Here is a 16,311-nt window from a genome sequence, read left to right on the forward strand (position 1 = left end):
TTAACTATTTTGTTGTGGACTTGAAAAAACGAATTGGTAACGTAAATAAATTTATTTTATTTTAGGTGTGATAGCCGTTACCAATAAAAAAAGGAAAAAACTTATATATATACAATTTCTTAGGTATTTTTCGTATGATTCTTAACTAAATTTATCGTGATTTCATCAAATTTATGATTTTATCAAAGTTTGTTATATCCAACATAGGTGTATTTTTAGTCAAGAACCATACAAAAAATACCTAAAGAATTGTATCTAAATTTTATCGTATAAAATTAGGTATTTTTATCCATGAGTTGTTAGAAGCAAAAACATGTACGTGCGTCTAACTTGTTATATCATGGAGAAATCTACAATTTTATATGAATAATGCTACCAATTATATACTTTTTAACTCACTCTTTTTGACCTCTTTCAAAAAAAAAAAAAAAAAAAACTCACTCTTTTTTACCGGTAAAAAAAAAAGAGTTTCCCTAAATTTATTTGAGACCCATATAATTTAGTGAGATCAAGGTGAGTTTTAACCGATAAAAATGATATTTGAAAAACTTATGTAAAAAAATATGATATTGCACATTTTTTCATCTTGCTTTAATGGCAAGTTTTCCTTTCTAAAATAGAGTTGCATATCTCCATGACACTGTTCCCAATTATTTTATAGACAAAGGTTAGCAATTATTATTAGAATTTAACTTCTTCTACTCTTATAAGATTAGATTAGATCAGCTATGGTACCCAAATGAATCCCAACCTCAGTATGTTCCATATTTATAGCAACTTTTGGCACATTCTATTCATCTTCATCCTCACTACGTACATACAACATAATACATACATTTGGTGTACCTTGTTTACTTTGTTAAGAGAAAACATAGGAAGACGTCGAAACGTGCCACAAGACCCATGAAAGCGCGACCACAGATACCACAAGATCAACCATGAGTGACCTGTCGTTGAAAAAATAAACATTGAGCGACCTCAAACGTGATTAATTAAAAATAGTTGACAAGGAAAAAGTAATGTAATTTAAACTGTGTAGGGATCCAACATCAAAAGTTAACAAAAAAAAAAAAGGAGTACATACAAAGTTAATTTATTATTTCTAGAGGTGATACGAGAGGTCACTACCACCAATTGTGTTTTGTGCATTGGAATGTTCGTTAGCTGTGTGTTATGGACAAAACTTTAACACATAAATTGGCAGTTTGCAAAGATTTTATGGATATAATTGTCAAATAGAAATTCAGACTATATGGACAAATGATCGGGAAAGATATAGGGTGATACGTTACATTGATCTTACAAGATGGATTCGAAAATGAGATTGAAAAGGGTCAAACATATAAAAGAAGAAAGCGAAGGTTGATAAATCATCAAAGACACTTATATAATTTGTTGAGGAGAAGATAGTCGGCAACAAAATAATAAAGTTGATACACAAGAATCAACAACCAAACAACATTTCCCTCAAAAAAAATAAAAAAATAGACAACATTAGTAATGTCGACAAAACAACACCAACATTTCACAATTTACCTTCAAGTGTCTAATAATCTAGTCATTCACTTTTAAACACACTCCCTCGAAGCGCAAGCCCAGACGACAGTGTCAATTTTTTTAGGCGTTCACCGGTTTACAAAAGTAGGTACCTCAAGGACACATCTTTAAAGGTGATCCCTCATTCAATGGCGGAGCCACGTTTGGCAATCTGTGAGCTTGTGCCCCCACTAAATTTTAAAGGTTTTTTCATGCATATGTATTTTCACACTCTATACATATATTATTTATCTATAACGTTTACTCAAAAAAAGGTTGATTAGAGCCTATGAAACAAAAATACTCACTGCATCTCTCATCATCAATATCTTTTACCTTCGTTTGTTTTTTATTTGTCATTTTGATTTTTAAATGTGTTTTTAGTTAGTTAATTTAATCCTTATATATATTTTTCAATAATACTATACAATTAGCAACAAAGAAACATTTGAAAATGTGTTGATAGTTTTGATAAAATTCAAATATTTTAATGATAACACGTCACACATTTAAAGACCAAAATGACTACTCCAAATCGATATTGATCTCCAAATTATTATTGTACATTGACGTCTAAATTGTTTAAGATAACACTGCTACAAAATTAAAATAAAGTTTCTAAATTATTTAAGATGACTTTGCTACAACTTTATATATATGGTGCCCCACTACTCAAATCGGTGTTGATAGTTTCCCTCATTTATATAAATATCACTAATATGTGTGTTTTATCATATGTGAGACATTTTTATCAATTCACACATTACTAATTCTATCCAATAAAACTTTGTGTTTATTCCTTCACCTCTTACTCTATTTTGACTAGTATTCCAACAAAATCTCATGACCACACTAAATAAACATCTGTTTGTGGTATGCTTGACACACTTCACAACTAACCAAAATCACCGTAAACACATGTTTATTTTTTGGATATAGGATGAGTTTTTTAGGTGGTTGAATAATGTTCACTTTATTTTCCATTATGTTCATTGGGGTCCAGACTTTGTAGCTATTTAGTTGGAATAGTTGGGGTCTTGTGATTTCGGCACTTAAAAAAACGAGTGTGTAAGTGATATAATTCAAAGGCATGGTTAATTAAAGCATGGTTAATTAAATTGGGAATATTTATCGAAAGTTAAGAATAAATGTGTCTGTCTATGTACTCTCTCCCCAGTCTCTTATTATAGAAACTTTTTAACAAAAATCAAAGGTATTAAAAGAAACTTGTTAGAGTAATAAATTGGCTTAATTGCACTTTTGGATCCATATCTTTTTAAAATTTGCGGTTATAAATCTCTAACTAATTTAAATACAAAACAACCTTCTATGTTTTGATTCTTTGGCAGTTTTGGATCCCCGGTCCATTGTTGACTCGGTCAACGCTGACGTGGCACCCTAAGTGAGGTGTCACATGTCAAAAAAAATAAATTTGCCTTGGGGGTCCAAAATTATCAAAGAATCAAAACATAGGGGGCTGTTTTATATTTAAATTGGTTAGGAGTCCATAATCGCAACTTTTGGAAAGATATGGGTCCAAAAGTGCAATTAAGCCTAATAAATTTGTGAGAAATATGTCTGACTATTAATAAATGGAAAATACTATTCATAGCGAACAATTTGGCCCGAATTTATCTCGAGAAAAAGCTGATATATTTTGGTTGGAACGTATATTCCCTTGGTTTTCCGTGTATTCCGTAGAGCAACAATTTTGATTGGCCAAATTAGTTTTCAGGAAGCTTTCGTGAGAATTATTTCGCGGGACATAACAATGCTCTTACTAAATTATCTTTTGTGTGTAAATATATTCAATATTAACTTTTTATTTTATAAAAAAAATTGGTAGTATGTTTTGAGGAAAACAAATTGGCACTATTGATAGATGATATATTTGAAAAATAAGTAATAAATACATCTAGAAATTTGTAGATGATTTTTTGTGTGTAAACTAAGTATCATCCGTGCGCAACAATGGAGACTAGTCTCTCGAGCTTTATGGGATTCAAATAGGCGTCAAATTCTCCTGAAAGTTATAAGAGACCGCACCATCTCATCTAAATGCTCTGGGCTAGATGATCTTATATACAAGGAAAAACATATTTTTGCAAAAAGAACTTATAATGAAGGAGGGAGGAAGTTTATGTGTGTGTATATAGTTTCACATAATCATTAAAGCTTTTTAGATTTGATATATCCCACTTATTTAGTTATATAGCACTTTCTGTTTCATGAATTTGTTCTATAATATAAATAGTGGTTTTAGTCAGCTTCAAGAGTCGACATTAAAATCCTCAAATACCACTACACATTCAAGCTCATCAAGCATAGTAGCTCCCACTTTACAGCACATTGTCCAACTAATTCAAATCAAGTTTATCACATTCACATGGCAAACACACAAATAACTATATTTGCGCTAATAATCTTCACCACCTTCTTGTTCATGACATTGCAAGCTCGTACTCTCCAACCCCACCCCTTCACTAGAGAAAAAAGCAATGTTGTTAGTCATCATGTGCTTTTTCACAAATTAGTTTCTGATCTATCGAAGAATATACATAATATTGGTGATGTTGCTGATGCCACTCACGAGGATGCAAATCAACATAGATTATCACCAGGGGGACCAGATCCTCATCATCATGCAGGTCCACAAAACAAGTAGCTATATATATAACTCTCTCGTTATATAATAGAAATATTTTCCAAAAAGTTGGGTAGTCAACTTATCAGTTATCAGCCACTGTTGATTTGTTGGTATGTCTTAAGAACAGAACTAGTATCTTTGTTTCTCTTTTTTCATCTTCTCTCCTTTTTCTTTTGAATTTTTCTTTTCAGTTGGTTTTGTTGAATTTGAGTGAGAAAGAAGATTAAGTGCGAGGATTATGTTTTTGTAATGTAGTTCATTTAACTAGAAATATCATTTTCATTAGTTTTACAATGTGTTGGAAACACAATGATGGACTATTAATCCAAAATCTTATGACGTATGTGTTCTCTAATGTATGAGTAGTGATATTTGAACAATCATTTTTGATAACTATCATGACAACTTCTTTGAGAGAGTTGTCAAAAAGTTATCACAAAATGGTTGTACAAATATCATTTCTCCTAATTTATATAATGTCAACATCCAATTTTTTTTATATTATGTGGAACTTAACTCGTACTTTGATACATCAACATCTTTCCTTAAGTGTCAATCAATCCATCCGTTCATCTAAGTATGTTAACTTCACTTTAAGCGGAAGCCTTCTCGTCTATGTACTTGCACCATCGTCTGTATATTAACAAAAAACACCGTCTAACCATCATTGTCAAAATGACTTTTGATACAAGGACTCGATATATCCTTGTCAAATAATCGATTACGATATCATTGTTTGATCATGAATGGAGTCTATGAGTTCATCTTATTGAACTAAAAGCTACCACATAAATGGATTAAACATCACATCTTCACATAATGTTGAACTTTTAACTCACATTTGATATATAATCGAAGTATTTTGTTTTTGGTACAGTGTTGGTGCAATTATTTCTTGTAATGCTAAAAGTATCTAAGCAACTCATTTTACTCCATAATCCATATACTATCTAATATTTGGTGACGCATCTTAATTACAACAATCTACATGAAATGCTAAATGTTTATCTATCGTGCCACATCGTAACTTTTGATCAACAGATGATCTGTAGTCCCGTACAAAGGTTCATCCCCATTAGGCAGGCCCAAATTAATGAAAAATAAATGAGACATAGTTTTTTTTTTAAGAAAAAGGAGATAGTTAAACAATATATTTCTTCAAAAAAAAGTTAAACAATATATATACACTCCAATCGCCTTACCGGCGCGTGCAGACTCTTTTCCGGGAACTAGTCTTCTCCAATATAGTCCCTACCGGCAAGTATATCCACGCGCTAAAGATCCACCTATGAAAACATTTCAAATTTCCACAATCAAAATTCCGCGCCACAAAAACTTCTCTCTTATCAAGTAGCGCGTCACCAACAACACCCTAACCAAACGTCACTTCATTCGTGCGTTTGTTACACGCTCCAAACAATAGCGTGAGTCCGAGTACCCAAAATTTTGCGCTATTATACTTCTCGTGTTAAATTTTGCGGTACACCCTCAAACGCGTGCCGTTTCACCGCTCCACACAGACCATACACCGTTTGTAGAGAGAGAAACACCGAGAATTCTAGAGAGAGAAAGCTCGATTCGATTCTCCAGAAGAGAGAGAGAGAGAGAGAGCGTGTTCTAGATCTGATACAGAGTGAAGGTAACTCGACTCTGCGTGTTTCATTCTTCGTTTTTTTTTTTCGATATTTTTTTTTTTTGCAATTGTTCGGTTAAAAATCCTAATTTTTTCTGATTCATCTTCACCGGGTTTGATTTGTTCAATTTTGGTTCAATTAAACCCTAGATTTGAATTCTAGGGTTTTCTAGGGTTTGGAATTGATTTTTGGTGAGGGAAAATAAGAATTAGGGTTTTGAATGAATGGATTCGGGGACTGTAGTTGAAGATAAGGTAGTTAGAGAGATACAGAGATACTCGGAGGGAAAAGTATACACTAGAAAAAATTTCAAAGTTTCAGAGGATAAAGTTAATTCCTTGGAAGTTGTTCCTCACACTCATTCTGGTGCTACCACTGCCACCGTCACTGTTGATGGGACGAAGGATAACGGGAATAATGTTTCGGTTCAACTGTTGGATATTGTTTTGGTTCCAGAGGATGGGAATTCGGCTCCGCCAGTTGTGAATTCTGGGTTGGACGTGGTTTCTGAAGATTCGTCGAGTTTGTGTCGTAGGCAGGATGAACATTTTAGTCTTGATGTTGTTCAGCTGGAAGATGGTAATGATTTGTTAGAACCAGCTCTGAGGAGATGTGATGATAAGAAGAGGTTGGAGAATGGTGTTAAGAATGGACTGGCTTCACGGTCGAAGCAAGAGATGCGGGGGATTAAGAGGAAGCTTGAGGGCTACCTTGAAACGGTGAGGTCATTGGTGATTAGGATTGAAGAGAAACAACGGATGGCTGGGAGGTATGGTGGTGGTTTGAATGTGTCTGTGGATCGTTATAGGGTAGATAATGGGAGTGGAGCTAAGCGTGCTCACTCTGAGGTAGCTTCTGCAGGTGTTCCGAGAGAGGCTAATAGGTTTACACGCCAGTTAAGTGTAATGGTGTTAGAGAATGGTCACGGGATTAGTGAAAGCGTTGAGAAGGAGAAGAGAACACCTAAGGCGAACCAGTTCTATTCCAATTCGGAATTCTTGCTTGCGAAAGATAAGTTTCCGCCTGCAGAGAGTAACAAGAAGTCAAAATCACATGGAAAGAAGCATGGCGTTGGAGAAATGGGACATGGATTTGGGATAGTATCGAAGTATTTGAAGAACTGTAGCTCATTGCTTGAAAAGTTGATGAAACACAAGCACGGTTGGGTGTTTAATACTCCAGTGGATGTTGAACGTCTTGGTTTGCATGATTATTTTATCATCATTTCACAGCCGATGGACTTGGGTACTGTGAAGTCGAGGCTGAGCAAGAATTGGTACAAATCACCAAAGGAGTTTGCGGAGGATGTGAGACTTACTTTTCATAATGCCATGACATATAATCCTAAAGGACAAGATGTTCATGTGATGGCGGAGGAGCTATCAGCATTATTCGAGGAAAGATGGGCCATTATAGAGTCAAATTACAATCATGAGATGAGGTATGGCTTGGATTATGGGCCCGCTATATCTGCACCTTCTCCTCTGTCTAGAAAGACTCCTGCTTTGCGGCCTCCGCCTCTTGACATGAGGAATCTGGATAGGTCAGAATCAATAACCAACACTCGAAATCCCTTGAGCTTGACTCGTTCAGTTCGAACTCCTGCTCCAAAAAAGCCGAAGGCTAACGATCCTGATAAAAGAGACATGACATACGAGGAAAAGCAAAAACTTAGCATACATCTTCAGAATCTACCACCTGAAAAACTAGATGCTATTGTACAGATCATTAAGAAACGAAATTCAGCACTTTCCCAACATGATGATGAAATTGAAGTGGACATTGATAGTGTGGATGCAGAGACTCTTTGGGAGCTTGACAGATATGTTACCAACTATAAGAAAAGTTTGAGTAAATACAAGAGGAAGGCCGAACTTGCTATTCAAGCTAGAGCAGAAGCTGAGCGAATTGCCCAGCAGAAGGTAAAATTGACAATTTCAACGTTTAATATCCAGTGTCTTCTTTGGCAAATAATTTTTACTAATTGAATTTATTTCATGCTTCCTGTAGAGCCAAGAACCACCAGTTATAGTTGATTCCCCGAGAGAAAGACAAGCAGGTATGGCCGCTTGTGGACACTATTATTGTTGATCTCTTATCATCATTCATCAATTAAATTAATTGAAATATTTTGTCTGCTTGTTTCTGAGCAGATGAAAGAAATGCTTCCCCGTCCTTGGCTGTGCAAGGGGAAATTCGAGTCGATAATAATGGGAATAAGACAAGTAGCTCAAGCAGCTCAAGCAGTGATTCCGGCTCTTCAACAAGTGGTATATTAAATAATTATTTAATAGATATCTGTCCCATAATTTATGGTTATACAAGGTCAACCTGGCTTTTACTTTTATTCAAATTTAATGTTTGATAATAATGTGCTTTTGCAGATTCTGATAGTGATAGCTCCTCATCGTCTGGGTCTGATTCAGGGTCACAGTGAACCTAAATACCTCCTAAGGTAAAATCACAAACTCCAAGTTTTTATCTCGTTATATGTTCTTCTTGTTGTCTTGTATGTTTTCTGCATCAAATTGTCTGTGCTGCTTTCTTTTGATTTCATAGAGGTATATATGTGTTATCTTCAAGATATGAGGTTGAATGCATTTCTATTTTTGTGGTGCACAAGGCTTGTTATGTGTTATACTGCTTACTAAGCCAGTTAAGTTTACATCTGCGTATTGGAATTTGGATATTTAAGAGGTTCATGTGTTACATGTTTAGCAGTTAAGATCAACATTTATGCTTTTATGGCTTGTGATCATTGTTGCGCTTTAGATTTTTTTTTCTGACTCTGCATGTAGTGCAGCTTTGTCAGAATTATGAAATCTTCGATGCCAGTTCTATTGAACTTGATGCTCATTAATTTTGACTTTCTTTCTCGTGTTAGTTTTTAGCACTCTTGTTGACTTTCTTTTTCCTGTGTTAGTTTTTAGCTTTTAAATAGTGTTGTTATAGTCTCTTGTTGTAGGTGTGTTGTTTTGAAATATTAAATGTGAAGATCTTATACTTTTACGGGACTGCTCTACCGTGTACACATTTTATGGCATAACATGTGGCATTCAAGTTGTGATATTGTTTAGGTTTCTTTTATGGATAATTGTCCAAGAGATTGTGATTTTTGCATTCTATACTCTTTCATTCCTTCGTAGCTGAAGTTGTTAAAAGGGAGGGAGGGAGGGAGGGAGGGAGGGCTTTTTATTCCTTTCCTTGAAGCCTGAATTCTATAAAAACCCCAAACTACACCCAGTCACCATCTGCATTCTTAAAATTTAAGGTGATTTCAGGGTTTTTTGTATTGGTCAAAGCCTGTTCCTCAATACTCCCCTGAGCAACCCATTATATTTGATTTGGGACTTAGGCACACCATAATACCCAAGTTTATCATAGCACCGCCCCTACGAGATGACGTCCTACCTATTAAACTCTACAATGCTTTATTCGACCTTTCCAGTGATCCCTTCCGCACCCTTTTCTGAGATACCAGCAACCTTGATACCAATTGATAAATATCAAAGCACTTTGAAAACCCTCCCTTAAAAGTTAGCTATCAAGGGTAGAACCAACCCACTTAAATACGCTATGGAGCATCCCAATCACATACCTCATAATTCTCTGTTAAGTTTGGCTGCTGGAAGTGAAACTAACTGTTTGCGCAGGGTTTGTTAGGCATGCATAATTTAAGGTTACATCGGCTGTAGTACTACTTTTTTTTTCCTTGTTCATTTAGTTTGGTATTTCCACTACCCTTATTAGCTGTTCTGTTACCTGCTGTCATAATTAGAGTTTGTCATTGATTTTGAAATGCCGGTTTCTTTTATTTGTTACCAACTTATTATACATTCTTAATGGTATGTTGTTTGCTTTGCTTATTAAATTGTGTCTAGCACTTCTGTGTTCCAATTTTAACTAGATGAACAGAAGTGCAAATTGAACAAATCAATAGATCATGTTGCTACTCCTAAAAATTGGCAACTAACTACTCCTAACTTTTCTTTTTCTTTTGATTTCAAATGGCAGATGTCAGATATTTAGATTAGATAGTGTTGCAATGCTTGTCAAGTTGATTCTTTTGAAGCTTCCAGATTATGGATCTGAATTTGGCATTTGGTTTGCAGAGAAAGCTTCTGAAGGCGACTATGATCTCCTAATGTGCAGAGAATCTTTTTCTCTCATTTCATAAAACTGTTGATCCGTTGCAATTTATGTGGCCTTATTTGCGAAAGCACGCACTTGTATAATATTTTGTAGAATGTGAAGATAACTAGATAGTTTTTTGTAGGAGTGTACATCGCTAACTACTGTTAACTACTTACTACTCGTGAAGTTCCATTGATGAATTGTTATTTTGTGCTAGCAGATTCAGGATTCTAGGTGTTATATCAAAGTAAAATTGTAATTCCAAGTTCTTCAAGTCATTATTGGTTTACATGAAATCTTATTCTGTACAGTAGCATGAATGTTGCATCAATTTTGTTGGTAATGAGTAGTGACCTGGGGAGGGACGTTGCGGGTAGGAGTATTAGACCATCCCCGATGGAAAGTCTCAATTGTTACTTGTCCAGTTTCCCAATTGGTTTCGTCGATATGTGACACGTGGTAAATTTGTTTTCAACGGATCAGATTACAAAATAATATCAGTGCTCTATGATGCTCCATAGTGCTCTTCCATCCCCCTCTCTCAGTTTCGACGTTGCTCTCCCTCTTCTCTCTTCTTCTCCGACACACTGTTGTTAGCTGTATCAACCATGCTCAACCACACTTCTCTATTTCAACAATGCCTCGTTTCACTGTTTTGATCATAAGATTTTTTTTTTTAAATCATTTCTACAAAATCTATTCACAAATCTTTGAAAAGGGTAAATGGCAAAAACGACGGCGATTTGTAGAAGCGATTGTGTCGATCGGAAATCGGAGCAGATCCGGATTTCAAACACCAAATGATCACTCTTTCTCTCGTCAGAAAAGCAACAATACATTTCGGAGTCCGTATTGGAGGTGGAGCGGCGGAGCGCCATTGAAACGGGTAAAAGGGAGAAGAACGATGCAACACTATTGAAATAGAAACGAGGAAGAATAGCGGAGAAGGTGGTGGCGTAGTGGAGGAGCGGTGGAGGATTGAACAGAGAAGAGGGTAAAGAAGAAGATTGGGTAACGAAAAGAGGAAAGCTAATTGTTGTTTCTTTTCATTTTTTAAGGAACACTGATTTTGTTTTTAAATCTGAACCTTTAAAATCATTTTTGCCACGTGTCATACATCGGTGAAGTAAACAGGAAAACTGGAGCAGATCCGCACTCCCATTGGGGAGGAAATTTTTTGGGAACTTAAAATCTAAGATCTCACTTAAAACTCAATGTTAAGTGGACCTTATATTTTTAAATATTAAAAAAATTGAAATGTAATGACTTTTTTTTTTTTGTGATGTTCGAAATTCGATCCCAAACCTTGCATATATTATATTATGCATTGTAATGATATCTTTATATATATAAAGAGGCTTTAGTCTGCGTCTCCAATTTGCCTCCAAAATCAATTTATTAAGTAAGGACGTTTTTGTAATTCACATTCTACAACTCTAACTTTCCTCCCAAATCCAATCAATTAAATAATGGTATTATTGAAATTTTGTATGTCATGTCCGGTCTTTTTAACATGGTGGTATTTTGATAAATAGATACAAATATCAATCTTATTATTTGTGACAAACATGCATTTTGGTAAATAGATACTCTTAAATTGAGGTTGTGTGTTGTGTCTTATTATAGATCGTTTTTACATTTTACTTATTGATTTTTTTATATATTTTTCTAGCATTGATTTAAATAAATAATAATTGAGATAGTATGTGTTGTGTTTTAAGATGAACTTTTGATTAATATTTTTGTGATCTATATAATTGAGGTGGTATGCTGTATGCGTTGTGTTACTAGCATTTTTCAGACCAGTAATAAAAATAGAAAGAAAGAAAAAAGTAAAATAATGTACAACATATTTTTTTATCAGAGATATTTTACAGTGATATTAAGTAAAAATTCATAACTTAACATTCTAACTATAGATGTAACTATTAAGAATCCAAGTTACTCCATAAATGTTGATTTTTTTTTTTTATACACAACAAAAAGCTATTTGTATAAAATTTGATGTTGAATCATACATAACAAAACTTCAGTTTTAAAGAACCAAATTTTACAATACCTTAAAATTTGAGATTAAATTTGAGATATGTTTTGTCCCCCTCCAAAAAAAAACCAAAATCAAAATATAATATTTTTCTATAAAAATTTGAATTTAAATTGTATGATTTTTTTTGGTTTCATATCTAAATGAAAAAAAAAAAAAAGGTAAGTTGTTAAAAGTAAAAAAAAAAAACTTTTATAAAATCTTTTAAATATGTGGAGAGAGAGCTAGATCAGCTACTATAATTGGTCCAAAGTGTTTTAACAATAAATGTAACATTATTTTTTTTTAAAAAAACTATTTCTTTAAATGATATTATGGATTTAAAATATCCAAAGGTTTGTTGAAACTATTATTTTAGTCATCTGTTTATATTGCACATGTGCATATCATAATTAACTATATATATGCTACTTTATAATTAATTACGAAAATAATTGAAACTTAATCTAACAGGTTTGATTAACTTAAAATATAAAAAGAGTGATAATATATATATATAATTATTTTTAGAACATACATATATAAATCAAAAATCTTAAAACATCTTTCAAGTTGAGACTTTCACTTTGTAGCGGTGCTTTGCTCTAGATTTGATGTTCCTCGGACAAATATTCCATTGCACTGCCATGATTGACATATTACATGTTATGAAGTATTCGATTATGGCCGGCAGTGAGTTCTTTGAACCACGTACAACAACGTATTGTTTATATCAACTAAATTATGTTCATGGAGACAAGTTGTTTGAGTTATGTGCAACATTATTTAACCACTTGGTAATTATATCATATACTGCCCCTAAAAATTTTCATATCATGTTCCAGAAAGTTTCAATAATTATGAAAAAATAAAATAGCTATTATAATTTTTTTTTTATCATGTATTAACAAGAAAATATTATAACATTTTATAAGTATGAAAAAATGAAATAAATATTATAATTTAGATTATGTACAATATTACATATTTACTCTAAAAAAATATTATATATCTACTTTTTCTCTGTTGAATATATTTTTACTATGTACTTAGAAATAACTGTATAGTAGTCACACGTACGTAGCACGGGATTGAGTATCTAGTAATTATTGATAGTTGATTAGTGCTATTCTCACAACAAACATTGCTCTGTTTCAACTGATATGATAAAAGTACCTCCATACGACTTAAGTTACGTGGAAGCATTTTCGTCAGATTGGATATGAATGGGTGATTTTGGATGTGAGAAGAGCAATTTTCTCAACCTAATGTTACATAACTTTTTTGATAACAAACTATCTTTTAGATGAACTCTTTTCTCCAAATTTTCTCATAACAATTTAATATTTTTTCAATTTTTTTTTTTTTTATTATGATTTGAACTCCGGACCTTGCTTATATTATGCATTGTCTCTACCAACTGAGTTAAGTTTACAAAGAAAACAAAAGGAACAAACAAGAAAGAAAAAAACAAGCTAACTATTTTCTAAGGAAGAAAGTGTCAGCGATAGGCATGGCAACAAAACCCGTGCCCATGGGTACCCGCCCAAACCAACCCCAATTTGACGGGCAAACAAGAGAGTTAGAATAACAAACTAGCTCCGCATAACGCAAATCTATGGCCATGATCAGACCATGATAGATAGTTAAAAGCTCAACAAACATGATACCATATGGAGTTTGGAATTAATAAGCTTTATAATAGTTTACTAGCAAGAAGGAGACATCACATTTTGGCAAGTGTTATAATATTTTACAAGCTTTTAACACAGATACCCAAAAAATCAAATGTTGTAATGCGTCATTCCTGCTTCATGCACTAATCTCTTATTGATGTTAGTAGGTAGCATTATGTAAAACTAACAACTTTCCAAAGACCTTAGTGAGAGTGCGTATTTACTGTCAGGGACCTAACTAATAGTAAGTATGCACAATCAGCGACCTAACAGTAAGTTGGTTTTTAATGGAAGATTGACTTTGAACAAAAGAGAGAATTAGATGTCATATAAGGATTTAGGGATTTGAGATTCAATTGGGGAATATTAATTTTTGGTTCAGGAGAACCAAAGTGACCATTTTCTAATTTCACATTAGTTCATATGACACATCATATGTCATGTCATCATAAAACATCTGTCACGCCATCACTTAACATAATTATTTAACGTTAAAGACTAAAGTGAACGGAAGTGCACAAAGACTTCTTTGTATCAAATACTGAGTCAGAGACCTATGTGACAACGAGCTGCAAAGTCAGAGTTTAAAGTTACCATTTGTTCGTTAAACAATATAGGGTTAATAGTGTTTTTCACCCTTGTAATATATGTCATTTTCGATTTGATTTTCACCCTCGTAAAATTTTTATTTTCCGGAAAACACCCTTAATAGGCCATTCGAAAACCAAAATTTTTTGAAAAAAAATTCTGAAAAATGGCCTATTAGGGGTGTTTTCCGGAAAATAAAAATTTTACGAGGGTGCAAGTCAAACTGAAAATTTTATAGGGGCGAAAACTGGAAATGACATATATTACAGGGGTGAAAAACACTCTTAACCCAACATATACACTCGAGTAAATAGTCAATTACCCCCCCTGAAATTGTAGCTTTCATCAAAAGCCCCCCTGAATTTTGCAAAACCCCATGAAATTGTCAAACTTTAGTCAAATATCCCATCCGTTAATTTCCTCCATCCAACATGCTGACATGACTGTTAACTGCCACATGATCAAAAAAGTCATGCCACATCACGGGGGGGGGGGGGGTAATTGACTATATTTTTATTTTATTTCTTTTAAAAATCAGGTTTTTTTTTAAAAAAATGACTTTTTTTTTTCTTTTCAAAATTAACATTTGTGCCACCCACTCACTTTGTAAATACCCCCTGAAATTTAACATTTACGTGCATATACCCTCCTCAAATTTAAAATTTATATATCAAATGCATCCTCAAATTTACTCCATCTGTTTTTAAATGTAACTGTATTGATGTTTCATATTGAGGAATCACTGTATTGATGTTTCATATTGAGGAATCATTATATTAACAGAGTTACGTGATTAGGCAAACATTTTACTCCATTTGTTTTTAAGTGTAACTCTATTGATGTTTCATATTGAGGAATCATTATATTAACCTTTTACAATAAAAACTACATTGATCTTTCATTTTAGTTAGTTTAATTGCTCATATGGATAATCTCATATTTATAAAGGTTTATTTTATATTGTGAGAGTAAATCAAGTATAATGTTACTGTGACTGTATTTCGCAGCTTATGTCATGCCAATGTGAAATTCTGATTTGTTGCTGATATCATACATGCATACATAATCAGAATTAGTTATGACATTGTACTTTATGAAGCAAACATAATGATAAACATAGATTCATGCCTAGGCAAACCATGCTTCAATAAAGGCTGTGCCAATCTAAGCATTTAGATATACGTGTATGAACCCTTATGGGAAGCTAAAGATATTAATGCATTGTCTACAAGAATGTTTTTTTTTTTTTATGAAGCTGAAGATATTATCGTCGCAAACTATGTTTTTAAATTTTTTATAAATTGTTCAACACAAGAATTTATTCAATTCAGTTGCTATCTTTTCCATACGCGTTTGTTCATCACAATTTGCGACTTCTGATGTATATCCATTAAGAAATACCTTAAGTTTTATTCTTGAAATCTCCCGCTGATAGTTAGAGTAAGAAAATTTAATCATGTAGTTCAAACTTTAGGAAATGGCAACTTTGGTCTTTGCAAGCTATTTATATTTGTACTCTTTTAGGTGAGTATCAAATATATAGTCACTTTAGGAAGCCATTTCATAGAATATTGACCAAGTGTTTTGTCATAAGTCTTAAAAAAAAAAGTTGGACTTGCACGTTTTTTGTCCTTTTTTTTTTTTTTTGGTACAAAGTATTTTGCCATGTTAATTTTTCTTAATTAGCATGCCTTAATTTTATAGAGAACAAAGTAGAATTGTTCATAGGGTCCATACATGTGGCAACATTTCTTGCATTCAATTAACCAATCAATTTGTCAGACAAAGTATTTACGTACTCCTATTTTTGCTGGTTAAGTTTAAAATATTCCTTAATAGTAGTACAATATTGGGAGTTTAAATTTGAGGAGGTATTTGTCACATAAATTTTAAATTTAAGAGGGGATATATGCACACAAATGTTAAATTTCAGGGGATATTTGTAAGGTGAATGGATGACACAAATGTTAAATTTGAAAAGACAAAAAAATCAATTTTTAAAAATAAAAAAATAAAAAAATATAGTCAATTACCCCTGTGACGTGGCATGACTTTTTTGATCATGTGACGGTT

The 16,311-nt window shown here is 33.2% G+C and overlaps 1 protein-coding gene across 1 annotated transcript; it reads left to right on the top strand.

Annotated features, from left to right (window-relative positions):
* Positions 1-5,663: 5,663 nt before the first annotated feature.
* Positions 5,664-10,261, top strand: LOC25487764 (transcription factor GTE4). Its single transcript, XM_024776708.2, has 6 exons — positions 5,664-5,822; positions 5,967-7,739; positions 7,828-7,876; positions 7,971-8,087; positions 8,202-8,272; positions 9,832-10,261. The coding sequence occupies exons 2-5, from the start codon at positions 6,042-6,044 to the stop codon at positions 8,252-8,254; spliced, it is 1,917 nt and encodes a 638-aa protein (XP_024632476.1). The 5' UTR covers positions 5,664-5,822; positions 5,967-6,041; the 3' UTR covers positions 8,255-8,272; positions 9,832-10,261.
* The last annotated feature ends 6,050 nt before the right edge of the window (positions 10,262-16,311 follow it).

The sequence above is a fragment of the Medicago truncatula genome, chromosome 2 (genome assembly GCF_003473485.1).
Source record: "Medicago truncatula cultivar Jemalong A17 chromosome 2, MtrunA17r5.0-ANR, whole genome shotgun sequence".
NCBI classification, from domain to species: domain Eukaryota; kingdom Viridiplantae; phylum Streptophyta; class Magnoliopsida; order Fabales; family Fabaceae; genus Medicago; species Medicago truncatula.

Excerpts from the sequence above, each read along its gene's own strand:
- LOC25487764 (XM_024776708.2), top strand. The coding sequence starts at position 6,042 with ATGGATTCGGGGACTGTAGTTGAAGATAAGGTAGTTAGAGAGATACAG. Across the intron at positions 7,740-7,827 it reads AGCGAATTGCCCAGCAGAAG|AGCCAAGAACCACCAGTTAT; the intron begins GTAAAATTGACA and ends TGCTTCCTGTAG. Across the intron at positions 8,088-8,201 it reads TTCCGGCTCTTCAACAAGTG|ATTCTGATAGTGATAGCTCC; the intron begins GTATATTAAATA and ends GTGCTTTTGCAG.